This window comes from Theropithecus gelada, chromosome X (assembly GCF_003255815.1).
Source record: "Theropithecus gelada isolate Dixy chromosome X, Tgel_1.0, whole genome shotgun sequence".
NCBI classification, from domain to species: domain Eukaryota; kingdom Metazoa; phylum Chordata; class Mammalia; order Primates; family Cercopithecidae; genus Theropithecus; species Theropithecus gelada.
Window position 1 is genome coordinate 137,525,089 of NC_037689.1, and position 13,422 is coordinate 137,538,510.

Here is a 13,422-nt window from a genome sequence, read left to right on the forward strand (position 1 = left end):
GTAAGTGGGGTCTTTTCACTGTGTCCTCACATTGTGGAAGGGGTGAACTCTAGTCTCTTCAGCCCCTTATAAAGGATTAGTACCCTTATATGGGGCTGAAGGGTACTCACATGACCTAATTACCTCCCAAAACCTCCACCTCCTGATACCATCACATAGGGGATTAGGTGTCAACACATCAATTTGCGGGGAACACAAACATTTAGTCCATAGCACAGAGCTATTTCCAACAAGCAGTGGGCATGACAGAAAGAGTCTTTTTTCTGTCATGAAACTGTGAGGACTGCACATAAACATTAAAAAGTAATTGGATTGAGACTTCAGTTGAGAGCTAATTCTAGGGAAGGAAGTCTAGGGTACCCATATTGCAATTTCTTTTTTTTTTTTTTCTTTTGAGATGGAGTTTTGCTCTGTTACCCAGGCTGGAGGGCAGCTGCTCAATCTTGGCTCACTGCAACCTCCGCCTCCTGGATTCAAGCGATTCTCCTGCCTCAGCCTCCCGAGTAGCTGAGATTACAGACACCTGCCACCACGCCTGACTAATTTTTGTAATTTTAGTAGAGACGAGATTTTGCCATGTTGGCCAGGCTGGTCTCGAACTTCTGACCTCAGGTGATCTGCCTGCCTCAGCGTCCCAGAGTGCTAGGATTACAGGCGTGAGCCATCACACCAGGCCCCATCTTGCAATTTCTTTCTAGGTTTGTATGAGTGTATGTTTATGGTTCTTATCCAAGTGACCAGGTCTAAGTAAGAGACATCAAAAGATCCTTGTGCCCCCTAAAATGAAATAATAATTACAATAGTAATTTATGTCATGCATTTTATTGATATTTTTAAAATAAATCGCCTCCAAGACAGATTGGACTGATCTTGATAGTGATTTTTCCCTCTGCTGGTTTCTTAAGGGATGATGAGCATAAAATAGTTGGTATAAGTTTGCTCTTTCACAGTTGGATTTTATTTTTGTTGAGCTCCTAATCATTTAGGGTTACTTCAGAGGTGACTTGATTGTACCCTCTGTCGCACGTAATGATTATATCTTTATCACTGTCATCCTCACTGTAATAACTCATCATATCACTGTCATTCACGTGATCATCGTATGCATTGTTCCTGGAATGTAACTCACGAAAGGACCTGGGAGAGGACTTGACTTTGCTTGAAACATATAGGTTTTGAGTGTTTTTCTCCTTTGCCTCAGAAATATCATTGACCAAAGGCTTATAAGTTTTGGAAACAAGATGTTTTTTCTTGTAGGATTGACACGTTTCGGCTACTTTAGAGTTGGATAATAAGGCTGCCCTGCCTCGACTCACTGACCTTTTTGGATTAAAATGTTTGGGAGGCTTAGCCAATTCCTTTAGACTGAATGGCTCGGATGGTGACATTTCATTTTGTGGATGAGATGAACAAAGTGGCTTGGATAGCCGAGGTGGCCTGACTGGCTTATCTGAACTGGCTAGATTACATGCATAGTCTAGCTTACGTGATTTTTCTGGACTGCCTGTTCTATGTGCCTTTTCCAGGTGAGATGACTTGCATAATTTTTTTGAGCGTGATGACCTGGATGACCTTTTTGGCTTTGATGGCCTACTTAACTTTCCTGCGCTGTTTGGTATGGATGGCTTTTGTAGACTTGAGGGCCTGATTAATTTTTCTGTACTGGATGGTGTGGATGACCTTTCTGGACTTGAGGAATCAGGTAACTTGTCTACAGTGGATAGCATGGGTTGTGTTTCAGGACTGCATTGACTGGCTGTCTTGGCTTCATTGCATGATGTTTTGGATGACTTGGCTGCTATACCTTTTTTCTTGACCCTGAAAGTATAGAAAATTTGGAGTATATGATTTAAAACAAAAGAGACCTGTTATTATTATCAGAGAACATATGGTACTGTCAGCTTAGACCTGTGGTCTTTTTGGGACTTTAATATGAAAACTGAACACAGTAAGAATTGGAGTGTGATGGCTGGGCATGGTGGTTCACACCTGTAATCCCACACTTTGGGAGGCCAAGGTGGGCAGATCACTTGAGGCCAGGAGTTCGGGACCAGGCTGGCCAACATGGTGAAACTCCATCTCTACTAAAAATACAAAAATTAGCCTGGTGTGGTGGTGCACGCCTGTAGTCCCCAGCTACTCGGGAGGCTGAGGCAGGAGAATCGCTTGAACCTGGGAGGCGGAGGTTGCAGTGAGCCAAGATGATGCCATTGCACTCCAGCCTGGGTGACAGAGTGAGACTCTGTCTCAAAAACAAACAAACAAACAAAACCACAAAAACAGAATTGGAGAGTGGTGAAAGCCACAACTAAGGTTATAAATATGAACTCTTGTTTAATGCTTTTTCTTAAGAGCCTTTTACTATTTAACCACATTAGATAACTGTATAATCCACATATAGAATTACACAAAGTTGTTTCAAATCTACTGTAAAAAGAGAGAAACACACACACACACACACACAGAGAGAGAGAGAGAATGAACCTCACTTATTTCAGAATTAAACTTTTTATTAAAAAGTCACAAATTGATAATGTATCACAAGAAAAAAACTATAGAAAAAGTCATTGTTTTGTATCATATTTACAACACCAAGTTATCTGTGCATATTTCAAATCATAACATTCCTCTGAAACTAAAGAATACAGTACTGGTACCACATTTTAGTCACCAGTCTTTGGAATGGAATATTTTTAGGGAACTAGTATATAAAAGGCAGGCATTGAGATCATGAGAGTAACAACAGTGAATAATTTTTCGTGCGATTAAATCTTAAAATGGTAGATTATCCAAAATGTTTTATTGTCTTTGAAAAACAGAGACCCAATTCCCTCTCTATTTCTCTTCATTCTCCCACTCTTATTTGGATATTCATGCCCTCTTTTCCTATACTGAATTTATAATGCAATTAATATCCTGGAGTTCAGCCGAACCCTGAACAAGAGACACTTTGACTAAAGTTAATAATGTACTAGAGAATATTTAAGAGTTGATATAATTTAAGTGAAAATATTCACCTACAAAAGGTTGGTAGCTCTTCAGAAGTCTAAAGTTAATATTAAGTAACCTGAACAATGAAACCTCCACTATATGTACACACACACACACACACACCTTGCACTCTTAATTCAAAGGAGTAAAACTTACATTCCTGCTTTGGATGCATCATCGCTCAAACAGTTATAATGGAGATAACAAAAACAGATAAAGACAAAAACCATGATGATAATACCGACTAAAATAAGTAGATTTCTTCTAAGGTAGTTCAATTTTGTCTGCATTGATTCAACAGGTTTACCTCCTGCAAAGAGATTGTATAATCAGAGAAGGTGTTAGGTAACCAAGTTTTTTTTTTTTTTTACATCGATAGTGGTTTGATAGTGTAGATCAAAATAACATTTCTTCATCAATTATTTTTTAAACCTGATTAATTGTACCACTATTATGTTTTTACCTCATGGATCCAGCCAGTCTAGAAGCTAAATCTGGGAGGCATCACTGACTAATCCATACCATTACCTGGGTTATCCCTGAATCTTGGCTTGCTTATCACATTACCCAGGTTTTTGAATCTGTGTGTGTATGTCTTGCATGTATAAGTGTACTTGAGCGTCAATGTGTGTGTGAATGTGTGTAATTGAAAAGAGATGTGACAAAAACAAACCCTTATTAAAAACCTACTATATGCTGGAGATCTGGCAAGATGGCCAAATAGGAACAGCTCTGGTCTGCAGCTCCCAGCGAGACCAATGCAGAAGGCGGGTGGTTTCTGCATTTCCAACTGAGGTACCCAGTTCATCTCACTGGGACTGCTTAGGGGTACCCAGTTCATCTCATTGGGACTACAATGGGTGTAGCCCAAGGAGGGTGAGCAGAAGCAGGGTGGGGCGTTGCCTCACCCGGGAAGTGCAAGGAGCCAGGGGACTCCCTCCCCCAGCCAAAGGAAGCCATGAGGGACTGTATTATCTAGCCCAGATACTACGCTTTTCCCATGGTTTTGGCAATCCACAGCGCTTTTCCCATGGTTTTGGCAATCCACAGACCAGAAGATTCTCTCGTGTCCCTACAACACCAGGGCCCTGGGTTTCAAGCACAAAACTGGGTGGCTATTTGCACAGACACAGAGCTAAATGTAGCAGTTTTGTTGTTGTCGTTGTTGTTGTTTTTCCCCCGAGTGGCACCTGGAAGCCCAGTGAGACAGAACCGTTCACTCTCCTGGAAAGGGGGCTGAAGCCAGGGAGCCATGTGGTCTCACTCAGCAGATCCGACTCCCATGGAGCCCAGCAAGCTAAGATTCACTGGCTTGAAATTCTTGATGCCAGCACAGCAGTCTGAAGTAGACCTGGGATGATGGAGCTTGGTGGTGGGAGGGGTGTCCACCATTACTGAGGCTTCAGTAGGCAGTTTTCCCCCTGACAGTGCTAAGGAGGCCAGGAAGTTCGGACTGGGTGGAACTCACCACAGTGCTGCAAAGCAACTGTGGCCAGACTGCCTCTCTAGGTTCCTCCTCACTGGGCAAGGTATCTCTGAAAGAAACGCAACAGCCCCAGTCAGAGGCTTACAGATAAAACTCCCACTTCCCTGGGACAGAGCACCTGGGAGAATGGGTGGCTGTGGGTGCAGTTGCAGTGGATTTAAACATTCCTGCCTGCCGGCTCTGAAGAGAGCAGTGGATTCTGACAAGGAGGATTCTTCCAGCACAGCACTCGAGCTCTGCTAAGAGACAGACTGCCTCCTCAAGTGGGTTCCTGACCCCCGTGCCTCCTGGATGGAGAGACCTGCCAGCAGGGGTCGACAGACACCTCATACAGGAGAGCTCTGGCTGGCATCAGGCTTGTGCCCCTCTGGGACAAAGATTCCAGAGGAAGGAGCAGGCAGCAATCTTTACTGTTCTGCAGCCTCCACTGATGATACCCAGGCAAATAGGGTCTGGAGTGGACCTCCAGCAAGCTGCAGCAGACCTGCAGAAGAGGGGCCTGACTGTTAGAAGAAAAACTAAAAACAGAAAGCAGTAACATCAACATCAACAAAAAGGACCCCCACACAAAAACCCCATCCAAAGGTCATTAGCCTCAAAGATCAAAGACAGATAAATCCACGAAGATGAGGAAAACCCAGTCCCAAAATGCTGAAAATTCCAAAAACCAGAATGTATTTTCTCCTCCAAATGATCACAACTCCTCTGCAGCAAGGGCACAAAACTGGACAAAGAATGAGTTTGATGAATTGACAGAAGTAGACTTCAGAAGGTGGGTAATAACAAACTCCTCTGAGCTAAAGAAGCACGTTCTAACCAAATGCAAGGAAGTTAAGAACATTGATAAAAGATTACAGAAATGGCTAACTAGAGTAACCCATTTAGAGAAGAACATAAATGACCTGATGGAGGTGAAAAACACAGTATGAGAACTTCGGATGCATATACAAGTATCAATAGCCAAATCAATCAAGCAGAAAAAAGGATATCAGAGATTGAAGATCAACTTACTGAAATAAGGTGTGAAGACATGATTAGAGAAAAAAGAATGAAAAACAAAATGAACAAAGCCTCCAAGAAATATGGGACTATGTGAAAAGACCAAACCTATGATTGATTGGTGTACCTGAAAGTGACAGGGAGAATGGAACCAAGTTGGAAAACACACTTCAGGATATTATCCAGGAGAACTTCCCCAACCTAGCGAGACAGGCCAACTTTCAAATTCAGAATATACAAAGAACACTACTAAGATATTCCTGGAGAAGAGCAACCCCAAGACACATAATCATCAGATTCTCCAAGGTTGAAACGAAGGAAAAAATGTTAAGCACAGCCAGAGAGAAAGGTCAGATTACCTACAAAGGGAAGCCCATCAGACTAACAGAGGATCTCTCTGCAGAAGCTCTACAAGCCAGAAGAGAGTGGGGGCCAATATTCAACATTCTTAGTGAAAAGAATTTTCAACTCAGAATTTTATATCGGCCAAACTAAGTTTCATAAATGAAGGAGAAATAAAATTCTTTCTAGACAAGAAAGGATTTTTGTCTTTTGTCAAAATATTTGTCAAATACTGAGGGATTTTTGTCACCACCAGGCCTGCCTTACAAGAGCTCCTGAAGGAAGCACTAAATATGGAAAGCAAAAACCAGTACCAGTCACTGCAAAAACACACCAAAATATAAAGATCAATGACACTATGAAGAAACTGCATCAACTAATGTGGAAAATAACCAGTTAGCATCATAATGACAGGATCAAATTCACACATAATAATATTAACCTTCAGTGTAAATGAACTAAATACTCCAATTAAAAGACATAGACTGGCAAATTGGATAAAGAGTCAAGACTCATCAGTATGCTGTATTCAGGAGACCCATCACACGTGGAAAGACACACATAGGCTCAAAATAGAGGGATGGAGGAATATTTACCAAGTGAGTAGAAAGCCAAAAAAGCAAGGGTTGCAATCCTAGCCTCTGAAAAAATGAACTTTAAACCAACAAAGATCAAAAAAGACAAAGAAGGGCATTACATAATGGTAAAGGTATCAATGCAACAAGAAGAGCTAAGTATCCTAAATAGATATGCACCCAATACAGAAGCACTCAGATTCATACAACAAACTCTTAGACACCTACAAAGACATTTACACTCCCACACAGTAATAGTGGGAAACTTTAACATCCCACTGTCAATATTAGACAGATCAAGGAGACAGAAAATTAACAAGGATATTCACAACTTGAACTCAGCTCTGGACCAAGTGGACCTAATAGAACTCTCCAACCCAAATCAACAGAATATACATTCTTCTCAGCACCCCATAGCACTTATTCTAAAACCAACCACGTGATTGGAAGTAAAACACTCCTTAGCAAATGCAAAAGAACAGATATCATAACAAACAGTCTTTCAGATCATGGTGCAATCAAATTAGAACTCAGGATTAAGAAACTCACTCAAAACCACACAACTACATGGAAACTGAACAACCTGCTCCTGAATGTACATAACAAAATTAAGTCAGAAATAAAGAAGTTCTTTGAAACTGTGAGATCAAAGAGACAATGTACCAGAATCTCTGGGACACAGCTAATACAGTGTTAAGTGGGAAATTTATAGCACTAAATGCCCACATCAGAAAGCAGGAAAGATCTGAAACTGACACCCTAATATCACAATGAAAAAAACTAGAGAAGCAAGAGCAAACAAATTCAAAAGCCAGCAGAAGACAAGAAATAACTAAGATCAGAGCAGAACTGAAGGAGATAGACACACAAAAAACCCTTCAAAAAGAAAATCAATGAATCCAGGAGCTGGTTTATTGAAAATATTAATAAAATAGACCACTAGCCAGACTAATAAAGAAGAAAAGAGAGAAGAATCAAATAGACACAATAAAAAATAATAAAGGGGATATCACCACTGATCCCACAGAAATACAAACTACCATCAGATAATAGTATAAACACCTTTACACAAATAAACTAGAAAATCTAGAAGAAATGGATAAATTCCTGGACACACACATTCTCCCAAGACTAAACTAGGAAGAAGTCAAGTCCCTGAATAGACCAATAACAAGTTCTGAAATTGAGGCAGTAATTAATAGCCTACCAACCAAAAAAAGCCCAGGACCAGACAATTCACAGCCAAATTCTACCAGAGATACAAATAGGAGCTGGTACCATTCCTTCTGAAACTATTTTAAACAATAGAAAAAGAGGGACTCCTCCCTAACTCGTTTTATGAGACCAGCATCATCCTGATATGAAAACCTGGCAGAGACACAACAAAAAAAGAAAAATTCAGGCCAATATCCCTGATGAACATCGATGCGAAAATCCTCAATAAAATACTGGCAAACTGAATCCAGCAGCACATCAAAAAGCTTATCCACCATGATCAAGTTGGCTTCATCCCTGGGATGCAAGGCTGGTTCAACATACACAAATCAATAAATGTAATCTATCACATAAACAGAACCAATTACAAAAACCACATGATTATCTCAATAGATACAGCAAAGGCCTTTGATAAAATTCAACACCCCTTCATGCTAAAAACTCTCAATAAACTAGGTATTGATGGAACATAACTCAAAATAATAAGAGCTATTTATGCAAACCCATAGCCAATATCATACTGAATGGGCAAAAGCTGGAAGCATTCCCTTTGAAAACCTGCACAAGACAAGGATGCCCTCTCACCACTCCTATTCAACATAGTATTGGAAGTTCTGGCCAGGGCAATTGGGCAAGAGAAAGAAATAAAGGGTATCCAGATAGAAAGAGAGGAAGTCAAATTGTCTCTGTTTGCAGATGATGTGATTGTATTTTAGAAAATCCCATCATCTCAGCCCAAAATATCCTTAAGCTGATAAGCAAATTCAGCAAAGTCTCAGGATACAAAATCAATTTGCAAAAATCACAAGGATTCCTATACACCAATAATAGATAAGCAGAGAGTCAAATCATGAGTGAACTCCCATTCATAATTGCTACAAAGAGAATTAAATACCTAGGAATACAACTTACAAGGGATGTAAAGGAACTCTTCAAGGAGAACTACAAACCACTGCTCAATGAAATAAGAGAGGTCACAAACAAATGGAAAATCATTCCACACTCATGGATAGGAAGAATCAATATCGTGAAAATGCCCATACTGCCTGAAGTAATTTATAGATTCAATGCTATTCCTATCAAGCTACCACTGACTTTCTTCCCAGAATTAGAAAAAACTACTTTAAATTTCATATGGAACCAAAAAAGAGTCTGTAGAGCAAAGACAATCCTTAGCAAAAAGAACAAAGCTGGAGGCATCACTCTACCTTACTTCAAACTGTACTACGAGGTTACAGTAACCAAAACAGTATGGTGCTGGTACCAAAACAGACATATAGACCAAAAGAACAAAACAGAGGCCTCAGAAATGACACCACACATTTAAAACCATCTGATCTTTGACAAACCTGACAAAAACAATGGGGAAAGGATTCCCTATTTAATAAATCATGCTAGCAAAACTGGCTAGCCATATGCAGAAAACAGAAACTGGATCCCTTTTTTACACCTTATTCAAAAATTAACTCAAGATGGATTAAAGACTTAAATGTAAAACCTAAAACCATAAAAACCCTACAAGAAACCCTAGGCAATACCATTCAGGACATAGGCATGGGTTAGGACTTCGTGACTAAAACACCAAAAGCAATGGCAACAAAAGCCAAAATTGACAAATGGGATCTAATTAAACTAAAGAGCTTCTGCACAGCAAAATAAACTATCATCAGAGTGAATAGGCAACCTACAGAATGGGAGAAAATTTTTGCAATCTATCCATCTGACAGAGGGCTAATATCCAGAATCTACAAGGAACTTAAACAAATTTACAAGAAAAAGCAAATGACCCCATCAAAAAGTTGGCGAAGGATATGAACAGACACCTCTCAAAAGAAGACATTTATGTGGTCAACGAACATATGAAAAAAAGTTCATCATCACTGGTCATTAGAGAAATGCAAATCAAAACCACAATGAGATACCATCTCATGCTAGTTAAAATGGTGATCATTAAAATGTCTGGAAATAGCAGATGCTGATGAAGGGAGGAGAAATAGGAACGCTTTTACACTGTTGATTGGAGTGTAAATTAGTTCAACCATTGTGGAAGACAGTGTGGCGATTCCTCTAGGATCTAGAACCAGAAATACCATTTGACCCAGCAATCCCATTACTGGGTATATACCCAAAGGATTATAAATCATTCTACTGTAAAGACGCATACACATGTATGTTTGCTGCAGCATTATTTACAATAGCAAAGACCTGGAACCAACCCAAATGCCCATCAATGATAGACTGGATTAAGGAAATGTGGCACATATACACCATGGAATACTATGCAGCCATAAAAAGGAATGAGTTCATGTCCTCTGCGGGGACATGGGTGAAGCTGGAAACCATCATTCTCAGCAAACTAACAGAGGAACAGAAAACCAAACTCTTCATGTTCTCACTCATAAGTGGCAGTTGAACAATGAGAACACAAGGACACAAGGAGGGGAACATCACACACTGGGCCTGCTGTGGGGGTGGGGGGCAAGGGAAGGGAGAGGATTAGGACAAATGCCTAATGCATGCAGGGCTTAAAACCTAGATGACGGGCTGATAGGTGCAGCAAACCACCATGGCACATGTATACATATGTAACAAACCTGCACATTCTGCACATGTATCCCAGAACTTAAATTTAAAAACCCAAAAAACAAAAAACAAAAAAAAACAACCCCTACTGTATGTTAAGTCCCTTGCCAGATTCATTTATATAGTATTAGCTAGTTTGGTGGGGACGGGTTGGTATATTGAGTGGGGAAGGATGGTAAAGGAGGACCATAAGTCTGTCATCTTGACGCTTATATTTTGCTTAAGTTTTTTACACAGAAGTAGAAATATCAGCTGTTGTATTAGAAATTCTTGAAGACCTACTAATGTTAACGCTGCTAAAAGTAACAGCAAAGTAACAGCAGATTTCTTAAATACAGCTGGCTTTTCTAATTAAATACTTTAATGTATACTATAACAGATCATAATTTACAAGTTTTAAGGTTAGGCACCTACCTGTAGTAGAAGATCCATTCGTTTGGTTTGTAGTCATACAATTATTTGTCCAAATGGACAGAAGTAGGACACAAATAACAAGATTCATGTCTGCAACTTGGTTCAAATGATTCGTCTACTAATTCTCAAGGTAACTACTGAATTTATGTGGTTCAGAGTGTTCTAGGCATTTATGACATCATTACCATTGTGTGTCATACTCTGACAACATAATCTCACCATGGGGAAGCATAAGCTTCTGTATACAAATTTTACCAGATGACTTTTTTTTTTGAGACAGAGTTTGGCTCAGGCTGGAGTGCAATGGCATCATCTTGGCTCACTGCAACCTCCACCTCCCGGGTTCAAGGCATGGTGGCTCACAGCTGTAATCCCAGCACTTTGGGAAGCAGAGGTGGGCGGATCACTTGAGGTCAGGAGTTCAAGACCAGCCTGGCCAACATGGTAAAACCCCATCTGTATTAAAATGCAAAAATTAGCTGGGTGTGGTGGTGGGCACCTGTAATCACAGCTACTTGGGAGGCTGAGGGAGGAGAATCACTTGAACCTGGGAGGCGGAGTTTGCAGTGAGCCTAGATTCCACCACTGCACTCCAGCCTGGGCGACAGAGTGAGACTCCATCTCACAAAAAGAAAAAAAAAATTCGAAACAAGAAAATTGAGGCATTATTAATTAGAGAAGGAAGTATTTGGAGAAGGTAAGGGAAAATGGGATAGATTTCCTAGGGAAGCAATACTGGGGCTGAGTTCTGAAAGGTAAGTAGGAGTGAATTATCAGGAAAGCAAAGAGAAGAATATTCTAAGTGGAGGAGGCACATGTGCCAAGGCACTGTGATGGAAGGAAGGGTGGCACATTGGAGAAACCAGAAGAACGTAAGAGAGTTGAAGAATAATGGGGAAGCACAGAAGAGCTTTGGGTTGTTTGTTTGTTTTTGAGACAGGGTCTTGCTCTGTTGTCCAGGCTGAAGTGAAGTGACACCATCTTGGTTCACTGCAGCCTCCACCTCCTGGATTCAAATGATTCTCATGTCTCAGCCTCCCAAGTAGCTGGGATTACAGGCTTATGCCACCATGCCCGGCTAATTATTTTTATTTTTTTTGTATTTTTAGTAGAGATAGGGTTTCACCATTTTGGCCAGGCTGGTCTCGAACTCCTGGCCTTTGGTGATTTGCCCACCTTGGCCTCCCAAAGTGTTGGAATTGCAGGCGTGAGCCACCAGCCTGGCCCACAGGAGAGTTTTTAGCTAAGGATTGACATGTTAAGGTCTGTGTTTTAGAAAAAGCACTCTGGCTGTAATATGGGGAACAGATTGGAGAGGCACAAGTGGAAGAAAGTAGTAAGACAATTAGGAGGATATTACAGCAGTCTGAGAGAGAGAGAATGGTGGCTTAAAGCAGAGTAGTAGTGGGGAAGATAAAGAAAAATGGACCAAAGCCAGGTGCAGTTGCTCATGCCTATAATCCGAGCACTTTGGGAGGTCGAGGGGGACGGATCACCTGAGGTGAGGAGTTTGAGACCAGCCTGGGCAACACAGTGAAACCCCATCTCTACTAACAATACAAAAATTAGTCAGGGATGGTAGTGCATGCGTGTGATCCCAGGTACTTGGGAGGCTGAGGCAGGAGAATCACTTGAACTCGAGAGGTGGAGGTTGCAGTGAGCCAAGATCGTGCCACTGCACTCCAGCCTGGGCAACCGAGTAAGATTTCATGTCAAAAACAAAACAAACAAACAAACAAAAACAAAAACCACCACCACCAACAAACAAAAAAAGAAGAGAGGTAACGAGGATGAGTCATTCATTCAACAAATAAGTACTGAATGTCTATTATGTGACAAGAAGCTTTGGGTTCAATGGTGAACATTCACGTAGACATAGTCCTTGCCTTCAAGTTCAAAATCTAAAGAGGGTAGGCAGACATATACATAAGCAATCAGTAGGCAGTGTGGGTGTGTACTGTCATGCAGGCTATGGCCAGGGAGCATGTACCACCACTGGAGCACACTAAAGGAGCATCTATTCAGAATGGCAACCCCTGGAGGAGATTGCCCTTAAGCTGAGGTGGGGTTTGTTTGTGTTTAAAACATGAGTATAACTTCCTTGAATCTAAAAAGGAGGGAAAGAAAATTGCATTGCAGACAGAGAAATCAATATGTGCAAAGCATGGTTGAGGGAACTTCATTTCCATATGGCCAAAATGAAGAACGTCCAGGAGTGGAGGTGGGGGGTGGGGGTGAATTTAAGGCTAGAGTGGGTCAGCAGGGGTCAGATTACTAAAAGGGTATGTGTTAAAGGGTGTTCTTTATTTCAATTTCCTCATCTGTTAAAATAAGTAGAAAAGAGGCCAGGTGCAGTGGCTCACATCTGTAATCTCAGCACTTTGGGAGGCCGAGGAGGGTGGATCACTGGAGGTCAGGAGTTTGAGACCAGCCTGGTCAACATGGTAAAACCCTCTCTCTATTAACAATACAAAAATTAGCCAGATATGGTGGCACGCGCCTGTAGTTCCAGCTACTCAAAAGGCTGAGGCACGAGAATCACTTAAACCCAGGAGGTGGAGGTTGCAGTGAGCCGAGATTGCGCCACTTAAACCCAGGAGGTGGAGGTTGCAGTGAGCCGAGATTGCGTCACTTAAATCCAGGAGGTGGAGGTTGCAGTGAGCCGAGATTGTGCCACTGCACTCCAGCCTGGGCAACAGAGCAAGACTCTGTCTCAAAAAATAAAATAAAGTAAAATAAAGAGTAAAAAAGAAATGAAAGAACGTGTCCTATAAAGGTGACAGTCTTTGAAATTATGCATTTGGGGCCATTGGAATA

General features: G+C 41.1%; 1 protein-coding gene across 1 annotated transcript; it reads right to left on the reverse strand.

Annotated features, from left to right (window-relative positions):
* Positions 1 to 806: 806 nt before the first annotated feature.
* CXHXorf66 (chromosome X CXorf66 homolog) lies at positions 807 to 10,709 on the reverse strand. The gene is made up of 3 exons (XM_025373365.1): positions 10,606 to 10,709; positions 3,148 to 3,301; positions 807 to 1,818 (listed from the first exon to the last, which is right to left on the reverse strand). The coding sequence occupies exons 1-3, from the start codon at positions 10,691 to 10,693 to the stop codon at positions 975 to 977; spliced, it is 1,086 nt and encodes a 361-aa protein (XP_025229150.1). The 5' UTR covers positions 10,694 to 10,709; the 3' UTR covers positions 807 to 974.
* Between the last annotated feature and the right edge of the window lie 2,713 nt (positions 10,710 to 13,422).

Excerpts from the sequence above, each read along its gene's own strand:
- CXHXorf66 (XM_025373365.1), bottom strand. The coding sequence starts at position 10,693 with ATGAATCTTGTTATTTGTGTCCTACTTCTGTCCATTTGGACAAATAAT. Across the intron at positions 3,302-10,605 it reads GAATGGATCTTCTACTACAG|GAGGTAAACCTGTTGAATCA; the intron begins GTAGGTGCCTAA and ends ATCTCTTTGCAG. Across the intron at positions 1,819-3,147 it reads GATGCATCCAAAGCAGGAAT|GGTCAAGAAAAAAGGTATAG; the intron begins GTAAGTTTTACT and ends CTATACTTTCAG.